Here is a 26,513-nt window from a genome sequence, read left to right on the forward strand (position 1 = left end):
CCATCTGCAGGGCCAGGGCCGCCTACTTCTCACGTGAATTCAGTGCTAGTTCCAACCCTAGCAAACTTATCTTTAAAGCACTGAAAGATCTTACTGCTTGTAGAGCCTCTAACACTGAGATCTGCTCTGCCTCCCACTGTGAGGATTTGGCCGCTTTTTTTATCAATAAAGTGGAAGGAATTTATCGAGCCTTTCCCAGCTCTACGGGCCCCCGGCAGCGCATCACAGCCACTTCTAAAACTACTCTCTCGCTAACTTATCTTTCGGAGCTTTCTACGGAGGAGTTTGACAAACTCGCGATTAGGGTGAAATCGGGTTCCCCGAAAGATCCCTTGCGGCCCTCACAATTTAGAGAATCCTCCGCCTGCCTTCCTCCGCTCTGTAAACTTATTAATCTATCATTGTCTTCGGGCTCTGTACCAGCTGCCTGGAAACAGGCGCAGGTAATTCCTATCCTGAAAAAAAGTGCTTTGGACCCTAAAAAAGCTGAACGCTATCGCCGCATCTCTCTCCTCCCGTGGGCTGCTAAGCTGACTGAGGCCCATGTTAATACTATTCTAGCAAAACATCTCCATTCTGCGAATATTTTAGATCCCTCGCAGAATGGGTTCAGGCCCGGCCATAGCACCGAGACGGCGCTCCTGTATATGGCTGAACATCTCCGCATGTTAGAGGATTCAGGTCACACGGCGGCACTTGTGCTCCTCGATCTAAGTGCCGCCTTTGACACTGTCTCCCATGACATTCTACTCCAACGTCTGGTTGAGGCAGGGGTGGATAAGCTGGCCCTTGAATGGTTCAGATCTTTTCTATCTGATCGCTCCTTCAGGGTCATCACTCCCCCCTTTGAATCCAAACCTCATGCGGTTGCCCAGGGCGTCCCCCAGGGATCGGCCTTAAGCCCCACTCTTTTTAACCTTTATGTCCAGCCGCTGGCTGATGTCGCCAAGCGTGGGAACCTCTCCATCGTGTCCTACGCAGACGACACACAGCTTGCGGTTGCGATTAGTGGGGCCTCCGATCTCGAGGCGGCCAAGTTCCGTGAGGGACTCATATCTGTGGCCCACTGGATGAATGATAATTTCCTACAATTGAATGCTAAAAAAACCGAGGTGCTCATTGTGGGGAAACAAATTCATCTGTGGGGTGACAGCTGGTGGCCACGTGAGCTCGGTCCTACCCCTACCCCTGTCACTGAAGTCAAAAACCTCGGGGTGTGGTTTGACTCCCAACTAAGCTTTTCCACTCACACTAAAAAGACCGCGGCATCTTGCTTTGGAATCTTGCGTCAGCTTCGGTCCACCTTCAAATACTTTGACGCTCCTACACGTCAACTCATTGTGCAAGCTTTGATTCTGTCTAAATTAGACTATGCCAGCTCTCTTTTTCTTGGAGTCAACCAGGCTGAGCTCTCCCGTCTCCAACGCGTCCAGAACGCTGCCGCCAGGGCTCTGGTTGGTTTGCCTAAATTCTGTTCAGCTAGGAGAACCATTTTTAATCTCCATTGGCTCCCGGTGGCACAGAGAATAAAGTTTAAATCTCTGATTTTGACATTCAAAATCCTTAAGCTTTCTTCTCCTCAGATTCTGCAGCAACTCATTCTTCCTTATGTTCCAGCTCGTCCTCTGCGGTCTTCTGTTCTCCACCTTGCCACTGTTCCCCGTTTCAAGAGATCCAGGATTGGCGGCCGCTCCTTCCGAGTCCTTGCCGCCAAATTGTGGAATTCCTTGCCCGTCCACATCCGTGCCATCGATGAGCTCCTTGCTTTTAGGAAGGCGGTTAAAACTTTTCTTTTCCCCATAGCCCCTTAGTTCTGTTACCGCTGTGTTGTGTTTTCCACCTCCTGTCCGGTTTTGTTCTGCACTAGCGCCAGGACGCCCCTTTGCTGGGGCAGCTGTGCGCTCAATAAATCAGGATAACATAACATAACATAACATAATGTTACAATCAATGGGAGAATCCTTCAAATTTAAGAATGCTAATGAATGAATTAGAGCCCAGACCTAGATTAACACAGTATGAAGCTTTAGAAGAATGGGAAACAGAGTAATTTGAGCGTGACAGATCTAGAAGTACTAGGAGTTATAGAGGATTTTACCCTAAATGAATGTGTGTGTCATGGGTGCGGAAAGTTGGGGCATTGGAAAAACAAGTGTGAAAATATTCAGAATAATAATGGCCCAAATCAAAATTTAAATCCACAGACGCAGAATGAGATGTTAATGAGTCAACCGCAGCAGGTTGTTAATCAACAGAGTCAATTACCACCTGCCCCATGCCAAAGTTTATGAGCAGAGCAAAGTATAGTGCGTACGCGGGATATCCATGAGAAAGTGGTAAGACAAATTCTGTAACTTCACAATTTCTTTTGCAGAACAGTTGTTTTTTTTCAAGATGATCAATGACGGTGCCTGAGGGGGGAGGAAGAGGAGTGCGTACTTGGCGCATCCTTACCAGTAGATCAATCAGGTCCATATAGTGATGGGAAGGTAGAAGGAAAGGACATTACTTTTTTGTTGGACACTGGTGCTACCCGTTCTACTGTGAGAACTGCAGACATCCCAAACCTACCCCTCTCGGGAGAAGCCATACAAGTAGTAGGTGTTTCAAAAAGACAGATTGGAACTCCAATCAGAGAACCCATGGAGGTACACATTGGCAATTTTAGGGAAATGCACAAATTTGTAGTGTGCAACTCTAGTCCAGTAAACTTGCTAGGAAGAGACTTATTGTGTAAGATGAATTGCACAATTTATTGCACACCAGATGGTGTTGCGATTCAGACCTCTGATGAATATGCTATTTACAAGATAATGCTAGCAAAACAAGGCACAGAGGTAGACAAAATGTATTCTATGATGACAAAAGATGATCTACCTGATGAAGTAAAAACAACAGTGAATCCAGAAGTGTGGGATTTTACTGGAAATGAAGTAGGGTTAATGGCAGATGTGGATCCAGTAAAAGTGACTGTAAAAGAAGGTGCCATTTACCCAAACAGTAAGCAATACAAAATGAGCCCTGAAATTAAAGCAGGTGTTGCAGCAGAAATAGAATGAATGATTGAACAAGGCATTTTAAAAGAAATAATGAGCAGTCCTTGTAATTCACCTATAATTGCCATTAAGAAGCCTAGCGGAAAATATAGGATAGTGCAAGATTTACAAAAAATTAATAAAATTGTGGTGCCTTGTTGCCCTGTAGTGCCGAATCCAGCAGTAATCCTGTACCAAATACCATGGAATGCAGGATGATTTACTGTAATTGATTTATGTCATGCAATTTTCTCCATTCCGTTACACCCAGACAGCCAGTATCTCTTTTCATTTAACTTTGAGGATCGTATTTTTATGTGGAATCGGGTTCCTCATGGGTACATAGAAAGTCCTTCAATATTTAACAAAGTTTTGAAAAAGTGTCGAGAAACGCTAGTAATGGCCAGAAATTCAGTTTTAGTCCTATATATTGACGATTTACTCATCGCGTTAAAGTCACGAGATGATTGCGTTGCTGATTCCATTGCTTTGTTAAATCATTTGGCTGATGGTGAACACAAGGTGTCTCCAGAGAAATTACAATTCTGTTAAACTAGAGTTAAATATTTGGGACATCATCTAGAAAGAGGAGTGAGAAAAGTGACCCCTGAAAGAATAAAGATAATAAAACAAATGCAGTACCACAAACCCAGAGAGAAATCAGAATGTTTCTTGGTGTAGTGGGGTATTGTAGGCACTGGATTGTAGGCTTTTCTCTGCTGGCCAAACCACTAATACAGATGATACGGAAGCGAGCAAAGGACTCAATAGTCTGGGATGAGGAAAGCATGGAGGCTTTAGTAAAATTACGAAATAGTTTATGTGAAGCTCCTGCCCTATGTATGCCAGGCTATACAAAAAAATGTGCATTATTTTGTTGTCAAAGAGAAAATTGTGCCTTATCGGTGTTAACTCAACGACATGGTTTGATGCGACATCCAGTAGCATATTTTTCTGCTACCTTGCACCCTGTAGCCTCAGCATTACCTGGCTGCTTAAAAGCAGTAGCTGCCACTTGCATGAGTCTTGAACAAAGTGAGTCTATTGTGATGGGACACCCTGTAAAGGTTTATGTCCCACATTCAGTAGAATTTTTTTAACTAGGACACAAACTCAGTACCTTACTCCTAGTCGAATGACTAAGTACGAAATAATTATTTTAGCAGCAGAAAATGTGACAGTAGTCAGGTGTACTATCCTACATCCGGCTACCTTATTGCCAAATGTACTTGGGGAAGAAGTAAGAGATGAAGTTGAGCATGACTGTCTGGACGTTACTGAATATTGTACCAAACCCCGTCCAAACATATAGGAAGAGCCTCTGAAAGAATCTAAACACCAGCTATTTGTAGATGGCTCGTGCATGAGGCATGCGGAAGGAGGATTAAGTGCTGCTTATGCTTTATGCACATTGGCTGGAATAGTCAAAGCATCCTATTTACCAGGAGTCAAGGCTGCACAAATAGCAGAATTGATAGCTTTAATTAAAGCATGTAAAATTGGGAACAATTGGAGAGTAACCATTTACACTCAAAGCTAGTATGGTTACGGGGTTGTGCAGGACTTTGACCAGCTCTGGATGCAGAGGGATTTCATGACTTCTTCAGGAACCCCTATTAAAAATGGAAAATGTGTGAAAGAGCTATTGGAAACAATAGAATTGCCAAAAGAAGTGGCAGTGGTCAAGTGTGCTGCACATCAGTCAGGAGATGACTATGTGGTAGCTGGTAATCGATACGCTGACCAGTTTGCCCAGTACTGTGCCAGAAATAAAATTGGCAGTAGACAGGAAAATTGAAACAAGTGGAATCAGATGCCAACTTATGCTACTCTCAGCATTGGAAACATGGGATGAAGTGAGACATTTGGGTGAGGTGGAAGTGAGTGAAAAGGAAGGTTGGATAAAATCAGGGTGTCAAAGGAGAGCAGAAGATGACGTGTGGATTTATCGAGACAGAGACCGGTCATGCCAGATTGTCTGCTGTCACAAATGGCCTGAATGTATCATGGAGATACACAAATAGGCAGGGGCGCCATGATCAGACTCTTTAGACAAGATTGGTACAATCCGAGATTTAGAACCGTCACAGAGAGTCTTTGCCAGAGATGTTTAATTTGCCAACAGATAAACCCAGGCAGGAAAATAATGGTCAGTTGGGGTAAAATTGGAAAGGCAGAAGGACCATTTGTGAGGTTGCAGATAGATTTTATCCAGTTACCACCATGTAAGGGATTGAAATATTTTCTTGTTATAGTTTGTTTGTTCTCACGGTGGGTGGAGGCATATCCTACTAAAGAAATGACAGCTTAACAGTTGCCAGTTGAATCAGATTGAGGATCTCACTTTAATAATGAAATAATTTGGTTAGTCTGTGAAGCATTTTAAATTGAACAAAAACTGCACTGCGCATACTGCCCAGAGGCTTCTGGAGTGGTAGAACAAATGAATGCACAATAATATCGAGATTGGCAAAGGTGTATGCATCCACATCACTGTGTTGGCCAGATGCATTTCCTCTTGTTCTGATGGGACTCAGAAACATTCCTGACAGAAATACAGGTTTGAGTCCCCATGCAATTCCCATGGGAACAACAATGAGACTAGCTTTTATACCATGAAACAAACTGTTGAGTATAACTGATGATCTGGTATTAGACTATTGTAAAGGATTGGCTGACCTAGTGCATTCTATCTCTCACCAGGTTGGAAAAGACGCAGTTGCCAGGCAGCCCGATCAAGCACATGATCTCAATCCCAGAGACTGGGTGGTGGTGAAGAATCACACCAGAGAGACGTGCCTAGCATCCAGGTGGGATAAGCAGTGATAGGTCCTACTGGTTACAACAGCAGTGAAATGTGCAGGTTTGCCTAACTGGATACATGCCAGTCATACCAAAAAGGTACAAGCTCCTGAGGAAGGAAACCCAAAACTGACACCAGCAGTTGGGGTTCCTGAAGGTTGTACAGCTGAGGAATCTAGCATAACAGATTCTGAAGTAGCTGACCAAGAACAACCGAGCACAAGTCAGGAAGACTGGATACCAGTGGTTGACATACCAGATTTAAACATGAAGTAGAACAAGATTAGAAAGACAAGAGAGGACCAGAGAGGTGTAGAAGAACAAGCTCAGGAAAATGAAATTGAGATTGTTGGAGACCCTGAGCAGGATCAGATAAGGAAAGAAAAATAGATCCAGACAGAGGTGAACCAAAATATTCACAGATCTGAGGAGGGACAGATAGGCTTAGAAGAACACATTCAGGCTGCAGACAAGCAAAGTGCAATAAAACCTGAGCAGGCTAGTTAGGAAAAGAAGAACAAGTTCAGGAAGAAGAAGAAGGAGTTGAAGGAAGACCAGAACAGGATCAGATAGATGAAGAAGAACACGTTCAGGCGAATGGTGTCACAATAATAAGCCCTGATTAAGGACAAGTATAGAGGGACTCAGAAGACAAAGAAAATCAAATTGTGCCACAACATAACGAAAATAAAAGAACACTCGAGAGAGACGAGGAAAGCGAAAGTGCAGTCCAAACCAAGGTCAGAAAGGGTGATAACTGGCCAGGTGGTGTCAACATATTAAAATATCACCTAAAGACAATAAGTGAGGAACCTGAACAAGTGAATAAAGTCACTAGTCAGTCAGGACAGTTAATTGAAAAACCCAGACTAAGAAGTCAAAGACTAAGAATCCTGAATGATAAATTCAAAGGCCCTGAATGGAACTATGTGATTCTTGAAGAACTTGAGAATCTAGATTTAAATGAAGAAAGTGACAAAGAAATAATTGCAGAACAGATTGACGAAGGAGAAGTGAGACCTTCTTGAACTAATAAAAATGTGATAAATAAAGTAAAGAAAGAAGAGAAATCTTCTTAGACTAAAATGGCTGAGGATAGAGTTGCTGGAAGACCAAAACAAAATTGTTTAAAGAAATGTTGTAGAATATGTATATGTAGCATTCTGTTAGTGATTGTAGCTTGGATATTTTAACAATAGCAATGTATTATTTAATAGAAGTAGAAAAAAAAATAATTCTGACACAAATGGAAAGTTAGCTAACATGAAAGGAGATAGAATCGAATTAGAGGCACCAGATGATTTAGAAATACATCACAATGTGACAGATATTGACACTGCTTTAAATGTATTCACCAAGTTATTGTTTCAGTATGTAGCACTATGGAGATTAGTGATTGTTACGTATGTATGAAATTACCAGCGTCAGTAGTGGAAGATGTCACCTATCACCATTAACATATGGCATTTCATGTAGTATATTAACCAGTTTGTTTTATGGAACAGGAAAGCTACAATATTATTATTCATATTTAGAAGTGATTTTTTCAGAGGTTCCTCTTCGCAAGAATATGAATCTAGTACTTAGTAATCAAGTTGCACAGTTTATGGGTGAATTTTTCCTCTTTTTCCTGAGGTATTGTTGTTGTGATAATCTAATTTAAATAGATAATTAAATATTGGGTAAACTGATCTTACTTCCTCTGAGAGATGGAGTTCGTACTGTAATTTGTTTGGCTCATATGATTTAACCTAGGTAAACATTTAACCTTTTTCTGAGTCTGTGGTTATTTAATAAAATAGAAGATAAAAGAAACCTATCTCATTCAACATCAGCTAGTTCCAACTACCAGGTCCATTGACCAGAGGAAATACCTTTTTGATTGGTGAAAAGATTAGTTAATGAAACAGGTAACTGATTTTATTAAAGATTTATAATACATTGACCCCTAGCAGTGATAACCAGCCTATGTGAGTGAGTGTGTGTTTATGGGCCGAGGTGAATATATGGTGGATGAGTTCCTGAGGTTGGTAACCCGCTGGATCAGCTGCATCGACATCACCAAAAAATCAAGGTTCATTTGTACCAAGGAAGAAGCATCAGAAAGCAAAAGTACAGCCATCCATTCATGTACTTCAAGGTACGTCATCAGATGCCTGTTTGCTTGCCACAGATGCTGGTTTCCACATCTTGATTTGAGAGTTGACAAAGAATTGAAGGCCTGTCATCTATGCAACTGCCTGTCCCCACAAGCCATTCAACGCTCCTTAAACGTGTTAGAGTTGAAGGCACATGCATGGGAAAGAATTGCCATTGACTTCTTTGGTCCTCTTGACAGTAGACATCACCTGATGGTGATAGTTGATGAATACTCCCATTTTTCATCGATAGAGGAATCTCTAATCTATCACTCAGAACCGAGTCACTGAGAGATTAGATAGCATCTGCATTACATGGGGTCTACCTGCAATCTGAAAGTCAGGCTACGGACCACCATTCAACAGTCGAGTATTCAGAGACTTTTTCAGTCATCTTAATGTGAAGCATCAGAACAGCAGACCTCTTTGGCCTTGTCAAATGTTGGAGGCCAACTTTTAAGAAAGCTGTCCGGCATGCTGTACTGGAAAAGCTTGATCTTAAGACTGTCTTACATTTGACTCTTCGAGTTTACCGTTTGACCCTTCACTCAACCACAGGTGAAAGCGCTGCAACCTTGATGTTTGGGAGGGCATTGATGAGCAGGTTACCTAAATGGACCAATAAAAGACAATAAAAGACTTGGATCATAAGAGGAAAATGAAGACCTATGCAGAAAAGCGTTGATATGCGAAAGACCTTACGATCACTAGTGGAGATTACATGCTTGTTCATCAGCAGAGAAAACAAAAGTCTGATGCTCCTGTTGATGCTAAACCGTTTCATGTTGTGACCAGTGAAGGACACATGGTCACTGCCCAACATCCTGGGAAGTCCATTACGCAACTTTCTTTTCATTTCCAACATGTGGCACATCGCTTGTTGGGCACTGATGTCACTGCAGAGACTGGGTCTGAAAGGACACATGAAGAACCCCTGACTGCTGCTGCTTCTGTATCAACAAAGCTGGTGATAAACACTTCTACTGTCTGTTCCCAGTTACCCAAGACACGGTCCGGATGTGTGATCAACGGGACAAGAAGATGCATTGAAGAGTTATAATTATGCATATATTTGTAAAAAAAATAAAAAACATTATTTAACAAGACAGAAAATGTAGTGTTGTGCGGGTTTGTATTGACTGAACCTTTGTGGCTCCTGTTAGACTCCGTAGACCCTTGACGTAAGCATTAGAGCATTGTGAAATGAATACAGGTTTAGAATGTTGAGTTTGAGGTTGCACGCAGAAGAATAAAGACATGTTATACTATGACCATTAAGTGACAGTGGTTCTACATCCATACCACTGTGCTGTTTCATTTTAACCCTGTCAAGTAGAACACATTAATAAAGTCAAGTAGTGATTCTATTTAGACAGTTTTAATTTCACCTATCCACTCCTTAACACAGCGCTGCATACCTCACTACATCCATCATCTCACATATGGGATTACCATCCTGTCCCTTACCTGAAAAAACATCTCTGAGCTCCTTCTTTAACACCTTGGCTGCTAGGGGGTTTTCCCCTCCTGTGCTGCTTTCTAAGTTTTCCCATTGTTCATGACAAGGTCAACTCGTCATAAGCACAGCTCAACCGTGCCTCATGACGAGCTGGCCTTGTCATGAGCATGGAAGAGGTTAAACACCGAAGTGGTAGCTCCCAGTGGTGACTAGGTTTTCTACACTGGTAAGGAGGACCCATATGATGAAGCATGTCACCTTCGGGTGAGTGAGGGTTCTCATCCTTAAGGGATGTCTCCCCCAGTTACTTTTCACCTGTAGTATTATGTTTGAGAGGGACACTACTTATTTGCTTATACACACATGTCTGAGACCATAAGTGTACAATTTGGTATTTAGTCTGTATGTGGGAATATACACCTAGAGGTCTATAATCTATCCCTTTAGACTCCCAATCTACGGTAGTTTTCCCCATGTTATACTAAGCTCCATGTGTGGGGTAGTCATTGGCGAGTACCTGGCCTGGAGAGGATGCTATAGCGCCCTCCTGCACATGGGAACAGCAGGGGTCTGTGTTATGCCCACAGCAGCGGGTCGTAGGCCAGGAAGACCTGAAGTGTTTTTTTCGGTGTGTTTAGCATTTCACAGCAGTAGAGGGGATCCATCAGGTGGGTACTAAAGAAGAACCACCAGGCACACAGAAAGAAAGCACTGTCTCAATCATGGAGAAAAACTGCTGATGCACTCATTGTGTGAGCAGCAAAGTAGCAGCAGGGCAGAGGAGCAGTAGCGGGATTAAAGCAGAGCCACAAAGCACACAGAAAGAACACAGGGTCCCAGCGGCATGGAAGAGAATTGTTTAGTATTGATTGTGTGATTAGTAATTGTACTTTAAATATGTATTGAATGTGTGATTATTGACCAAATGTCCAGAAGTAAAAAAGTTCCACACGCATCTCAGTCAAGGCAGAAGGATACCACCAAATTTCTAATAGAAAGTTGGTGAGATGTCAATACTATTGTGGATTTATCCAAAATATCTTGAAGTAATGGCTTAAGTGTGCTATGTGAAACAAAATTAAGTTTTCCAAATAACACGTTTTAGACTTGTCTGAATGAAGTGATTCACCACATGTAGGTTTATAACGAAGGACTACACCACCAATGTATATGAATGAAACACATTTGCATTGGTATGTTCAAGCCGAGAGGTAATTTACAAAAAACACTTCGACTTTTATGAGTCAGATGACTCTTGCAAGGGATATGCTCACTTTAGAGAAATTATTTTAGCAGTTAAAATAGGTGGCAGTAACAAAGTAAATAATTGTTTTCTTTAAACAATTTTTTCTAATTCTTAACTTACGTATTGTAAATGTAAATGTATAGGCATTTATATAGCGCACTACTTACCCGTAGGGTCCCAAGGCGCTTCGACCGCTGCGAAACCCTTCCTGGCTTCCCTGAGAGATGGTCCCTTAATGGGTATCCCCAGGGTGAGACCAGGCATCCCCGGCGGTCTGGTGGGGCCGTTAGTGAAGATGAGGCAAGCTAATGCCCAGAGTTGCCGAGTGTGACTGCTGATCAGAGTGGGCACCGAGGCGAGAGAATTATCGAGTCCGCTGACCCTGGTCCCGAAACCTGCCGCGCCGGGAATCGAACCCTGGTCCCGGGCCGTCCTCTGCTCTCAGGTCTGCCGCCTCTAACCAGTGAGCCACACTACTTCACTATGAATTTCATCTACCTAGCACAACTGTTTTCAATAGTTTCTATTGATACACAATCTAAATGGAATGAAATTGTCAGATTTCTTTTATTTTTGCTAATCATCCTTCCACAGGGGCATGGAAATGAGGCATATCACTTGACTTATTTGCATACCAAGACTTTTGAGGTAATCACTCTAGGCAATCTGCATACAACTGGGACTGTTGTTTTGAAGAATATGTAGATGAGCAAAGTATAAAAGGAAAAAATGGCCACCTGGCCAGATGACAACAGAAAGAATAAAATTGAGAGGTATGAACAGAGGCTCTGAAGAAATTCTCAAGTGGTATTTAGCCTCATTCAGCTTTTTGTAAGAGCGGAGCATTACTAAAGAACTTGTGATCCCAGAGTGAGACGCCCTCAGACTATCTACTGAAATCTTGTTATAGTTGCAGGTGTCTGATGTGTTTAATGTTAACTCAATATTGCCATAACATCTTATTGGGTTGAAGAAAAACATTTGGGATGCAGAATCCGTGGAACATCTGAATCTCCTACACATAACTTTGCTACATGGCACCCGCTTCTAAATAAAATAAAATAAAAACTTCTAAAGTCCACATTAGTAAAGTGCGACTTAACACCCCTAAGGGTATCCAGGCACTGGGGTCGATTATGTGAGCTATTATCCAGAGTCACATGATGCTGAGCTGAGCTGTCGCTGGCGATCGAACTGCGAGCCCCTCGCTCTGGAGTCAGCCGCTCTGGCCGCTGCACCTCACCTTTTCCCTTAGAGGCTAAGAATGGCCAGGCCTCAGAGAGGGTACAGCAGTTGGTAACAATATCACAAATATCTTTAGATATAGTAGTGGTACAGAATTTACTGAATGATCTCTTGCACATGAAATATTTTACATTGTCAACATTCATATTGATAGTAATATGTCAATTATAGATAAGCATTTATAGGCACTAGTGGGATGGCAGCACTGGACCCTTCATATTTTGGGAGACATGAATGTTAAAATGATATAGTGCCCCACGTGTCATACAATTAAGACAAGATGAGAATGATCGTAGTTAAACAACCAGTTATAAAACAGGAAGATAAATATTAAATATCTCTCTAATCAATCTGTGGTATTATAGAATGACCGATTTTCCATTAAAAACAGGGTCTGCATTATCATACCATAGTTTTATCATTTATTGTGCTGTTTCCATAGATGTTTTGGTGTTATGTTAAATTTCCAACAACCTCTTGAGTAGATAGTGATCACCTAAAGTCAATGTTCGTGTTCAGATCTTTAGAGGTAGATCTCCAAATGCGACTAAAGTGTTCCTTCAATACTGTGATCTTATGGGAAAACAAATATTTAGGAATATTTGTGATTTGAATCTGTTAAAGGGGGAGATGAGAATATGAAGAAAACAAAGGACACTTTTTAAAATCCTCCTGTAAGAAAATTATGAAAGTGGGCCTTTGGGGTTAACACAGTGAGCCAACAGTGCGACCTACCCCACTGCTAATGAGGATTATTTTCAAGCCAAACATATATTGAGCAGCAGAAGGAATGGGACCAGATGTATTTCAACATCTGAATGTGTAGCTTTGACAATTAGCAATATGTTTGTATAAGAAATGCATCAGTTACTTACTGGTAATCTTTATTACTCTAAGTCCTAGTCTCCCTCACCCCGGTATAGTTTCCCATCCCGCCCTGCCCTGTTGTGTAGGGCTTCATGTATTTTTGTGACTTTGGTTGAAGGTTTTTCTGGAGGGTGGTTGCTCCTTGTATGTGATTGGTGGATGTAGGAGGCAGCTATATTGGAGGGATGGGAGGCTAGTATGCTGACTTTTACTTTGAAGTTTCTGTGGAAGGCTAAAGCTCATACGTTAATTACTGTGGCGAGGAAGACGTACGAGGAGGTAATGTTAGGTTTTTAAAGGGTATTAGTTTGCAGTCCAGAAGCTACTGTGAAACCAAGTGGAATCACACTTGTTAAAAGTGAAAGGATCAGCAATGTCAGGCAAAGTATGTACATCTTTCCTTAACTGAATGTGGTTGCAGTTTCCAATGGTCACCCAAAGTGAAATTTAACCAAGACATTCCTCTGCAGGTAACTGTTTCTTGCCACAGGATGTCTTGGAGGTGATGTCAGATGGGCTTTCATGCAGCCCTCCCACCAGTCTCATTAGTAGGAGGAGCAGGGGAGCTAAAGAAATTATGGGATTCAGGGGAAGGGGCTAGGACACTGAGCATTGGTGTAAGTAGGTGTCAGGGCGTCTATGGACAGTATACACTGTGGCGGAGCAAAACATTCTGGAATTTTTGTGTAGAGTTCATTTTTGGAAAAAGAGAAAAGAAACCGCTGTTGAGTAGTGGCAGTTCTTGTTCTATCCTGGACAGCCTTGAGCAATGAGTGGGAAAACTTTCCCACTGCTGCAAAGGTCAACTTTCAATTCCTCACATTTTGCAAAGCTTGCATAGTTAATTCAAATGATGTGAAATTGTGAGTTAGTAAATGTATTTTTGGAATGGCAAAAAAGATGAAAGAATACAATGGTATTTAATTTAATTGTGGGTTTATATAGCGCTAGAATCGACTCCCGGAGGAGTATCTCCACGCTTCGACCGCTGGGGAACCCGTCCTGGCTCACCCTGAGAGATGGTCCCTAATGGGTATCTCTAAGGTGCGACCAAGCATCCCCGACAGTCTGGGGGGGCCGTTGTGAAGATGAGGCAAGCTAATGCCCAGAGTTGCCGAGTGTGGTCCCTGACTGGAGTAGGCACCGAGGCGAGAATTATCGAGCCCGCTGACCCTGGTCCACGACCCTGCCGCATCGGGAATCGAACCCTGGTCTGGGGCCGTCCTCTGCTTACGGGTCTGCCGCGTCTAACCAGTGAGCCACACCACTCCAATTGATCATAGTAAACATGTATCAGGCGTAAGTGTTGTATATTTGAAGTGAAACTTTTGGCGCAAGATGTACTAAGTGATTTGGCACTTGCAAACCCTGCATTTGACTATATCTAGGGTTTGCAACAGCTAAATGGCTTTCTATGTTCTGAACCCATTTTGTATTTGGTAAATGGTTTTAGAATCAAAATGGATTTAGAATTGCATAACAAATCACAATTCAGAAAGGGGCATGTTTAGCAACTTTGGTTGCAGATCATTGAAAAGCTTTTGATTCCTCAAAAGAGGTAACCCATTCTTAATGAATTTTAAAAATGAGGTTGTAGGGGGTAGGCAGTGGTACAGGAGACCTCTGACAACTCCAACCACTGACAACTCTTAAACAAACATTTTAAAAAGTAAATATTTGCAATAAACACAGCCCTAATTCCTACAAGGAAAGCAGCTGCATTGAAGAAAAAAATACATTATTTATTGAGATCTCAGACATGGTGATCTGTTGACCCCAGCAGGTCACCATTCATGTGGTGGCATTAAATCAGAGTAAGTGTACAATTTATGGTCACCTTTTGGAAATGTAATGTTTATACACCTGACGCCTATCATAAATATGGCGCCGGGTGCACCATTTAAAAGGTGTGCCTGACCAAACAAGGAAAATGGGCCATAATAGGATGAATGCACTGCCCGGGGCAGCCACAAACTCGTGCTGCCCTCGGGGCAGCACATTCATGTGAAAAAATTGAGCTTCTGGTTTCACTGTGCAGATGTCAACCCGCGTAGACTTTTAAGGGGGATAAGAGATTCCCTTGCAGGCAGGTGCAGCGAGTGACTGCACTCGCCTGCACAGGGATGTCTGGGACATGGGACTGTCCATGGGACCCCACCCCTCCAGAGGGCTGCAACTGGGGGGGGGGGGGCGCACTGTGAGTGCGCCTCCTTACAATTTTTTTGCTTATGCACCCTTGTCTGTAATACGGCACAGGCACAGAGGCAAAAGGTTCTAAGTATTTGCATGAGGCCACACCCCTATGCAAATGAGGAAACACCGTCTGATGGTAGCGCTGGCACTGTATGTGCACCAGCACTATGGGAATAACAGAAGGGGTCACAGAAGCATCTGCTCCCCATTCTGAAATAGCAAAGTGCCCCAGGGCGTGCAAAGCAGGTTCAAATGCCTGTTGCGTCCCAGAGGCACTTCTTTAATACGGCCCCTAATCCTCAAATTTGAACCAAAGTGCAACAATATTAGAATAAAATATACAGTTAACAACCAGGATTAGGTTTCTACATTGACACATTAAATATTTGAATTTGCTCCAGTAAGAACACAATCACAGTACTTTAAGTTGTGAGTGACTAACTTTGCAACTTCCTATCTCCCCATGCCTCTCTGCTCATTCCATCTATGTTTATTCCTTCAACGAATTGAATATAAAAAATCATGTCCCTCTTCATATTTTCCCTCCATTACAGGAAATATACAATGCTAATGCCACTGATTTAGGTATGATAACTGTTAACCCAATTATTGGCAGCCCAATCAACACCTCACTCTCCTCATGATATATTCTCCAGGACATTTAAAGCACAATTATATCTTCACTCCCAAAGAAACCCACAGTGCATACTGGCAGTCATTCCATTTATTTACGTATCTCAAGTCGAACAGTTGTTTCAAAGACACTGGACCTGGTTACCATGATTCAACTACCTCTAGATCTGTAGTCAAATAGCCCGTTAAGTCACTTCAAATCAGGCTTTAAAATTTGGCGATGTATTGAGATAATACCTTTGACACTAGGAAAGAAAGTGAGCCTCATGAAGATGGCAGCCACTGCACTCAAATTCTGTGGCTCTCTCAACTACATTGAATACCATTGATAGATTGGAAACATGACCTCAGTTAAATGGGACCCCTATCCCCCCATGATGACCAACATCATATGTACAGAACCTCAGGGATTGGCCACAGGACCAACACTCTTCCCAGTGCACATGGCTCTGCTCACCTGTTTTATAGTGACTCACAAGTTTGAATACTGCATATATTTCAATTTTACCCAGATCCATCCTACACTGAGGGACCATTTTAGGGACATTCCAAATGTGACTTGTTGTCTATTAAAAAAAGAGCAATTGATGGACGGAATGCTGAAACAATGTCAAACATTCACCCCCAGTAAAGATTTGTGTTTGATTTGGTGTCTATTGCACATTAATTATTGGAAACAGGAAAATGGCTTTGCTTGAAAGGGGAAGATTGTCTGTCTCACAACTGACATTCACCTTTAGCTATGCTGTGGCCACAATGACTGGGCGTGCCTCTATTTCCATAAAGCAGGTCTGCAACCTAAGCGTGATGTGTGTCACAGATCTCTCCTAAACCCCCCCAAAAACCACCTTCTAAATCAATGTTCTGCTACCAACATACAGGGTACATATCTGTTTACCCTTTGTTTCAGTCTCAAACCATTGATTCTTATTCATTAGTTTGGCCACACTTACATTTTCACCTTTGATTCCAGTGGTTGTAGATTGATATGATATTTTTCAATATTATTCTCCATATCCATTGCAAATTGCTGACTGTAAATAAACAAAACAAACACGTTTTTCAATATTTAATCCCTTAAAAGTTACTGCACTGAAGAGGGCATGCTTTAGAAGAGACAGGGATTTCCACAATGCAAGCAGCATAATCCCCTGGAGTTCATCCCACGAGTACACAGAATTAAGATTCACCTTTAAAACATGTTTAATGCAATAGTCATGCCATCATTGTTGATTTATCCTCCAATAAATTCACATTACCACAAAACACTGCATAGTGAAGACGCCCACTGGTTTAAAAGATTTAAGGACAAGACAAAGGTCTACATTCAGTGAAAAGTGAGTTACATAGCTCACTGGGTTACTGCACCTACTAAAAAGATGTAGATGAAACTTGAGGGTCACTAGTCAGAATCAGGTATAGAACTGATCAACCTTTTACATTTACAAGTTTTTTTTAAATGACTAACATTGAGTGGCGATTAATAGCAGCTTCTATTCCAAATGCCAGCGTTACCGGGTAAAGATCATTTTGGCTCTTGTTTTGGTATCCAAAAAAAGCTCTGTCAAATTGTATAAAAAAAACTTGGGTTTAAGTTAGACTCAGAATTATCGATACAGAACCAGGTCAACATGGCAGTCAAGCCCTGCCATTCCCAGCTTTGGACCTTTAAGCGAATTCTTCCTCATAAAGTGCAAATTGTTCATGCTTTAATGTAACCCCTTGACCACAGCACAAATTCCACAGCGGTGCTGGGGAATTAATGAGTGGGCGTGTTTCGGATGGCCCCTGGCTGTCCTCCGCCCACGCCCACTGGGACGTCGGACTGCCGGGGGCCATCCAATGCCTGCAACGAGTTAAGACCACATTGACTATCTCATTGCAGTGTGTCTAGATCTGTGGAAATTCAAAAGCTGACAAAGTTCAAGCTCTGCAGCTAAATTGGTGCTTCGTTTAAAGCCAACAGACCATATTTCCTCTCCCTTGGCCACTTTGCATAGGCATCTTGTCAACAATCAGATTGTTTATAAGTCCATTTGTCGTGTATGTAAGACTCTCAGCTTACATTTCTCTCTCTGCATACTGAGGTCTCGTGACAATTAATATCAATGGGGTATCCCAGTATCTCACAGCACGTATGTAATTATGACAGTATACAAAACAGTGGCTCTGCCAAGAGGTCTCAAGACAAGCAACTGTTGCCCAACTATGGGTGGTTGTGCATTCTCTGCTGCCACAGGCTGGAAGTGGAATTGACCCCCTCTGGGTTCGAATTACTCAAGTTTGGAAAATCTCGAAAACCCCTCTTAGTGAAGGCTGCTCCCAAATAAGATAATTAACAAATTAAGAAATTAACAGGCAGTTGTTGTGGTCTCTTGCTATCTATTGAATTCTCCCCACAGTCTTGATGTTCCCTGCTGCTCAGCCAGTGAGTGAGTTCATTGGATGGTTGGAATGTTGAAAGTGTTTGTGCTTGTATGAGTGGACAGTCGGATTGAGAAGGGCTGAGCAGCAGGATGCTGCTCCTGGCGGGAATTTACATGATTTACCTGTAACCTGAGCCAAACCTAATAAACCTACATTTTTTAGAACCTACGAGATTACATCATTGATAGTAACAGCATTTTTTTGCAAAAGCTCGTCAATGAGGCATATACTTCCTTTACATCGTATTACAATTTAATCTCAAATATTCTTGACTTATTTTATATATGCCACTCTCCCGTATGAGAGGTCTGCCCTCTCAAGGGGCCTCATTTATGAGAAATGACGCAACGCTGCGTGAAAGCAGCGATGCGTCACTTCTCAGTGCGCACTCCTTGTGACATTCCTGATGCGTCATATTTAATGTATGACGCATCATGTTGCAAGGAGTTACAGATACGTCAGTATTTCTGACGTATCTGTAAGCGCAAAAGTGACGCATTGCTAGACTGTGTCACAAAAGTGACGCAACTCCAGCAATGCGTCCTTTCACATGGGGCAAGCCCCATGTGAAAGGGCCTGCGTTAGTCTTACGCCTGCTGTGAGGCAGGCACAAGATTTTGACGCAACGGCGTCCTAAAAGTGACGCAGTGAAATCTCATAGATTTCACTGCGTCACTTCTACGACCCTTCCTTGCGCCAATACGCCCCCTTGCATACATTATACCTGGCGCAGGTATAATGTGGCGCAGGGGTTTACAAAGAGACGCATGTACCTAGATGCGTCACTTTGTAAATATGGCGCAACAAGGCACATTTTTTACGCCACTGGTGTGTCACAAAAAGTGATGCAAGGGCTGCGTAAAAGTGACGCACAGCCTCATAAATGAGGCCCAAGGCTTCTCAGACAGTGTTACCTCCAAAATGAACTGGGTCTCCTGATAAAATCATGAAAAGAGAGAAGGTCTGAATGTATTTATTGGCCGGGTCCTGTCCCAGACTTGAAGTTGGAGTAGCATTTGACATGTAGTAAGTCCATTTCTTCTCACTGTGCCAGATATAAGGCTTTGCAGAACTCCAGCTTCACCAGTATTTATGAGACAGGATCCTCCTGTGAATCCTCGTGACCAGCTCCAATGCAAAGATGGAGGCTTGCAAGAGACAGAACACATCTATCTCCAAATCATGCTTGCAAAGTGTGTTAATGCAACCCGTACTGCAAAATATGGCAAGATTTACAATGCCAAGAAGAAACTATCCCAAAAGGTACTTTGAGGGAAGTAGGTAGGATCATGTTGTCTCTCCGAAAGCTAGCAGTTGCCATTCATATTGTAGAAACGGTCCCTCATTTATCAGCTTAGTATGTTGTTATTATATGATATTTTAGTTTCTTCTCCTGGCGTTATTATTTACTCATTATTTTCCACTCATCACAAAGCTCTGCATTTGATATTTTTGCGGATATATAATTGTGCAAATTACACTTTGGCACATTTTAATTCTTTATGGGCAAGAGCAAATCGTAACAAGGTCTCATCCAAAGAGATTAAAGAAAGATTGGGTATTCCATTTAAATATCAGATGTAAGGATTATCCAGCTTATCTGCATTTTATTTGGCTATTTCATTTGTCTATGGATCATACAAAGATAGTTAGCATAAACTCCAGAGACATCACAAGAACGAAGAATGTGTACTTCTCTCCCTACATGTCCTGTCACTCATTTTCTATTTCCTGACACTGCTTGAACTTCAATGCACATCCTTACCTATGAATGTTTTCCTGTCACAGTCCTAGACACGCCTCCACTCATGTGCTTAATTTGTGCTGGTGTTTGCCAGGGTTCAGCACCAGCACTCAATTTTTAACACCAGAACTTACTTCTGACAATCCTCTACCACATGTTGCGCTTTCTGTGTATGTTTGATTGTAGCGCAACAGTTTCCAATTAAATAAACATTTAAAAACAGACCCACTTCTAGCACATCCTGCCTATTCTTACAGCTTTTGAGAGAGCTGGGATTGCGTCCAAACTGTCATATTTGTAGGTGTATGATGCTTAGTAGGGAGCATGTATACCGGGATGTGGCAACAATGGCAGATCCAGTTGGTAGTGCAAGCTACATTGGCCTCCTGAGCAATACCTTGGGGCATGCCACTTATTTATTTACAAATTAAGCACTGCTTTACTCCATCTTTCTCAGTGACACCATCTCCTCCTTTAGCTAACTGCATCACCTCACCAATGACTTTCACCATCTAAATTGCCACTCTGGCATCCATGTAGTTATGTACCGTCATGATACATTGTACCACATTTCTGGTTAAAATGCTTAATTTGTCAGTAAAATATATAAGTAATGCAAACAAGTACTTTCTCCTGTATCCTGTTTTGGGGAAAATTGTTGTTTTCTAAGTCTTCTTCCAGCATGATTCAATGTCTGTAATGATTAGGATTTCTAATAGGTGGTTTTAAATGGAGATTGCAGGATAAAAGTTATCACAAAAATAGCATTAACTTCAAGATGAAGAGCTAATGATCTGTGAACCCATAAGCAAATCATGGTGATAGAACATACATTAAGCATCCAGGTAATTTTGTACCAAATAAGCATTTCATCCATTCCCAAGATTCTCTGCTTCTTTTGCATTTAGAGTTAAAGAAAGCCTAAGGGAGTCGAAACAGAGATGAACACTGTTTCCTCATCAGTGAGTCCTTACATGACTCCTTTTCACCTAGCCAGTATTTTGAACTCACTTATTCTGATTGTACAGTATGCTTGAGACTTTCGGCATTATTTTTATATAGTGGTACCTTTCTTCTCCACTTCCAAAGAACATACTACGCATCTCAATGAATATTTAGTTCTTTTACAACTGTCTTAAAGGTGATAAATTAGTGTGCCAAAGCAATCAGCTTATAAAGCCTAACTTCTTTATTTTTCTAATTCTACATTACAGGTGCCCTCTGATACATGTTGAGGTGTAGAATGTAGCTCATATTGCAAAACACTCAATGGAGATGCATGTATTTGACTACCAGGAAGAGGCCTACTTCTGAAATGTCATCCTGTGCCACCTGTGTGAGATTTCAAATGGTATCATGCTTCACTCGTCTTTTTTTTGCCTTCCTAAACTTTTTAATTCCCTTCTTCTTTTGGGAGGATGAGCACAGGAGTTCTTCCATTTGGCCTGGGATCCTGCAGAGTAAAATATAAACTGAATCTGAATTTAGCTGAACATCATGGGCCCTATTCACAAAGGTACATTTATAAGAGTGGATTTACTCACATGTACATTTTCTCTTGTAGCAAGGTGAGAATCTACACTTTTTGCGATTCAATATTTCCAAGTGTAGATTTACACCTAGGTGTTAATTTACTTGCCTCCAACACATGACACCAAAACATTACACATATTTTAATATAAAATGAAAATTAAAAATGTAATGAAATGAAAAAACAATTACTATCACTCTAGACCTAATAAAATAAAATGTTACCCCACGTTAACTAGCCAAAGTGAAGGTTAATTAAATAATGACAAAAACAAAATATATTGATTTAATTTATAAATATATTTTTAAGCATATTAAAACTGAATCCCACTTTCAGTAGCATTTTAACTATGTCTTCAATGTCTAGTAAAGCTAAATAAAAGTTATGCAGTTTTAATTAATTTAAAATATTTAAACTTTGAAGTAAAATATTTTTTTTAAATAAGTCAATTATCATGTTTTCAATATTTTAAATATTTAAATATAAATATAATATAACTTTTTAACATGAAAATTTACCATTGTTTCCTTAGTGTGTTACTTTCATGGATCAGGGATTTATAGAGCGTGCTATTCACCCATGAGGGTCTTAACTGGGGGGGGGGGGGGTTATTCATAGGACAATTGAGGTGCACTTCAAAGAGGCCTCTCCTGTCATATGCAAAGGTTAGCTGACACTTGGGACCTTCGTTTGTCCTGTGAGTCAGTCAGGCCCCAAATACAGTGGGAATTTGACTTTGAGAGTTAAAACCGTCTCAGGCCAGCCAAATAAACATGTGCACTTAGGTTTTTCCAAACCAGCTCCCTGTCCTGAGCGGAGGGTCTTTTCAGCCCACTCAGGCCAATCCCCGTGCTGCTTTATGCTTGAGAGCAGCGCAGGGATTGGATGGAAGGTATGATGCTTTCCCAGGGACTCCTGGGACAGGAATTGCAGCAGACGAGTGTGAGGCGACTGGCAGCACCAGGTAAGTGGTTTATTTCTTTTTTCTTTTTTCAGCATTAACCTCTCCCACCACGCGCTCCCCTGGTGCTTCCCACTGCCCCCTCTTTGTTCCAGCCTTAACACAGCTTCAGCTTAGGTGGAACTCCACAAGTACTGTTGAGAAGTGTCTCAAGGCCTTCAGCGGTGTTGACAGTGTTGTTCCTTAGGCACTCCTAGGAGCAAGCACGGAGCCTGCACTCACAGCATCTAGTGCTGTTCTTCTTCAGCATGTCTATTTTCTTTTTAGGCTACATCAATACCTGCTGGTCACTTAGGGCAGTCTTCTGACACCTCTGCTGTAGCACACACATTAAGTAAAGCTCCCCCGTTGGATAAAAGCAATGAGCATGCATGCAACTGACAAAAGGATAATTCTGATGTTGTGCACACAGGATCTGTGTCAATAGCTCTTTCCACACAAAACGTTGAACTCTGCATTTCATATATCCTAATTATTATATTTAAGCATGTACTCAGAATGTTATATACACAATAAGTGCCTTTTAGTTGTTCTAGAGTGTTAATTTTCTATTGGATTCAAATTATGCTGTTACTAACTCCAGTTTTTTTCTACATGAAATTTAATCCTCCGCAGAAATGTCTACAATGCAGCCATGATCCCATAATATCATAAAAGAGGTGGAAGAAGGAATTCTTGAGGTACTTGTTTGCTATTAATGCAGACAAAGTGCCAATTGAAAGGAAAGAGAGTATACTCTTACATGTCATAAGTTCTGAGGGTCAGGAGATCTTTAGAAAATTACCCAGGCTATTACATTGAAGGTGCAGGTGAAATGATTGAGCCGATTTTGATGAGCCTATGGATACCCAGGAAAAGTGATGCACATCTCAAAACACTATAACATTATAAAAGTGCTACTTTCTTACACAGGCTCAAAAATTACATGACAAATGTAATGAGTTCTCACTGCATTGAGGGGATTGGCTAACTCATGTAGCTGTGGATAAGATGATTAAGATCCAACTAAAGTTAAATAACAATTCTAAGAGAATTCAAGAAGAGGTATAGTTTTTTTTAGGATGCTAAATTGCAATAGGTTATCAAAACAGCTGAAGTAATTGAGCAACCTCTGTCATGGGTGAAATAAGTGAAAGATGATAAAATAGAAAAAAAGTGTTGATAGTTTTTACCATTAACAAATTTGCTACCAACTGAGAGGTGGGTTAAGACAGGCAATGATAAGTGCACTCCTCCAAAACATATTAGATCAATTGTCTTAAAAAATTGACATCAAGATCACCTAGGCATGTCTGGTCTAAAGAACCAGGGTCAGGCAACATGAAGTTTGTGCTATGAGTGACAAAATTGCATTTACCACTTGTTTACTCATTCATCCTGATCCATGGCTGGAAGATGCACAGCAGAAGATGGCGCTTGACATTGTGGGACCGTTTTATATTTTGCCAAGCCATCTAAAGCTTGCTTTAGTTTTAGTAGACTGCTATTCTAAATGGCATAAGTCCAGATCAGTGAGTGTTCTTAATATGAAAATTGTTTTAAACTTTTTACATGTTGTATTCAGCACTTGTGATTGATTAAGATGATCAAATGGTGTACGTAGAAATTAAACAATTTTTTGGTGCCTATACAATTATGCGCATAACATCTGCCTTGTTGTATGATGTGTGGTGCAGAGGACAAGAAGAACACACTTTAATTGTTCTTTGAGAGATAGTATCAAGTTGAGTGCACAAACAAGTGCTCCTTACATAGATACTGTCAGGGAAAGATTGTGGGCTTACAGGACATGTCCGCATTCTACCAGTGGAGTGAGTCCTATTTTGCTTCTGACGCACAGGCATCTGGTGTAATAAGAATGTCTCTGCTGGTTAAAAAAATGTTCTAAATGTTACTTCAATGTTCCCCAGTAACATTGTTGATGAAGCAAGTAAAAATAATTCCCTTAAATAACAGATGGTAAAAAGGGTGTATGACAAACAGCAAATGCTCAAAAGCTGTAATATCTGATCAAAGGACTTAATGAGGATCCGCATGCCCGGCTTTCTTTGTATTCTGTTCCCAATAAAGTAACAACATTGAGCAAAGGCAGCATTGTGACCAAAGATAGTAAATGATAGAACATAACAATGGTCGGCAAGTTTTACAATGTGTTCCTCAGCAAACTATTGACAGTCCTTCAAAGACCACCAAGATGTAAAAACATCTTGTTTCCATTGATAATGAGTCAGAAGTTTAAAAGGGGAGTGGCCACAGTGGAAATCACTTTAATTTTCTGGATGAAAATGCATGCCACATGCAGGTAGATAAGTAGTGGATAGAATTGCTGAGAAGGTCTTCTGGTAGGATTAGAAAACCATAATGGAGACTAATTTAGGAATAACCTCTTTCGATCTTATGAGTATGGTCTATGTCATACGCAGTCATATGATACAATTTTTCAGGTATTTTTCAGAACTTTATAGGATGGTACAGTCAAGAAAAGTAAGGAAACTAGAGTATTAACAAATATTAATCCCAGCTTACCAACGACCGTTGAGATCAGAAGAGAACAAGCACAGAGGTTGTGGAGAACAGAAACATGGAACTTAGTATGAGAACTCACCATTTGCACGTCTGGGTTAGAGGCGGATCTTCTGTGGCAAGAGCGATAAGGCTACTGTATAAGGCCTGTTATAACAAGGGCAGAATGCCTGACAACATCTCACAGTTTTCTCACTTCTTTCCATTTACACTCAGTTTGTCACCCGTTCTTGCGTTGACAAACTTTCTTATTGTCATCCCTTCTTGTTTACCAAAGCTCCTGTTATCTTGCTGTCATTTACCTGCTTACTGTCCTCCCACATTTGTCATATGTTCCTTTAAATTTACCTTCACTCATTTTGCTCATCAAAAACTTCAGGCTTGGTATACAGCCTCCTTCCACCTGGGTTGTACAGAGAGACTTTCCTCGCTTACACAGCTTGGGGCCTGTATTCTGGTAGGACCTGTGCAAACTGTGTTGTAACATTGATAGCTGAGGATTCAAGGATGGTTGTTGGAGTTTTGTTGGATTTCTGTAGGAATATACTCTGTCAGACTGAACTGGTGATCAGCATGTGTGAGGATTCTATTTTCCTTCTTGCAATAAACGCATCTTACATGATTTTATAGTAGCGCTTCTTTTTTTTACACTATTGAGGGCTTCCTTGACTTTAAAGGGTAACTCTGGTATTGAAGGTGGACAGAAGAAAATGGAGGGAGGTGATGAGGTCTGCGTTGCAGCTACCTTCCCTATTTAAGCAAATGTAGCAAATAAGTCCACATAAGGCGCCTCCGAATTAACAAAATTAAGTAACAATAAAAAACATGTATTCTAAGAAAATACTACAAACAGAAAGAAAAAATATATTCTAAATTCCTGAGTTAATATGGACATCACAAATAAATCATTGAACGGCAAATTTGATGAATTGATCTATAAAAATATATACTTGTAATTCTGAGAAAAAAGTTTACATTTTCATGCTTATTTCTTTGTAAATATGATAAGATTCTTACCTCTGAATTAGATATTTCCCATTATTAACTTCTTCCAGTGCATTTTGGAGTCGTTTTAATTCTTCCTGAGAAACAAACAAAATACTGTTTACCAATATTGTTTGATAAAAGGTGGCAGAAAAAACATACATCTTTGTCAGATACCACATGCTATCCAAAGTTCAGAACAGAGCTGTCACCTTTCCAGGTCATAACTGCTCAATTGCGATTGTGAGATACTTGTAATTGCAGTAAGATAAACACTTTTTCTGTTTTTATAGCAAAAAGAGAAGGAACAGAATAGGATCCAGACTAGTTCAGAAAATCTTGGGGCATATTACCAACAACTAGCGATAATTATCGCTATGTTGGTTTAGCGGCGATATTTTTATCGCCGAGCTGTGGCGATTGCTATCGCTTAGGAACCTTGCTATTATCAAGGTTTATCTCCTAAGCGATAAAAATCGGCCGAAATGCATGAATATCGCTGAAAAGTCAGCGATATTCATGCATTACCGAGCTAATGCTCTTAGCCATGTTATCCACCTCCCATTGGATAACATGGCTAAGAACTGCTCAGGGGCAGGTGTTAGCTTTTGGAGATATTCGCGCTTAGCGCGAATATCTCCAAAAGTTGGTAATAGGAGATAGCGATGTTAGCGACTGTTTCCAGTCGCTAACCTCTTGGCACGCCCACTTTGCATGTCATTAGT

General features: G+C 41.1%; 1 protein-coding gene across 1 annotated transcript in view; it reads right to left on the reverse strand.

Annotated features, from left to right (window-relative positions):
• SCHIP1 (schwannomin interacting protein 1) overlaps window positions 1–26,513 on the reverse strand; it is a 1,820,134-nt gene that overhangs the window by 1,260,105 nt on the left and 533,516 nt on the right. Inside the window, exons 2-3 of the mRNA XM_086944214.1 lie at window positions 25,822–25,886; window positions 16,572–16,652 (exon numbers count right to left, since the gene is read on the reverse strand). Coding sequence (XP_086800340.1) covers window positions 16,572–16,652; window positions 25,822–25,886 — 146 coding nt within the window. The remainder of the gene's footprint in view (window positions 1–16,571; window positions 16,653–25,821; window positions 25,887–26,513) is intronic.

This window comes from Lissotriton vulgaris, chromosome 11 (genome assembly GCF_964263255.1).
Source record: "Lissotriton vulgaris chromosome 11, aLisVul1.2, whole genome shotgun sequence".
NCBI lineage: Eukaryota > Metazoa > Chordata > Amphibia > Caudata > Salamandridae > Lissotriton > Lissotriton vulgaris.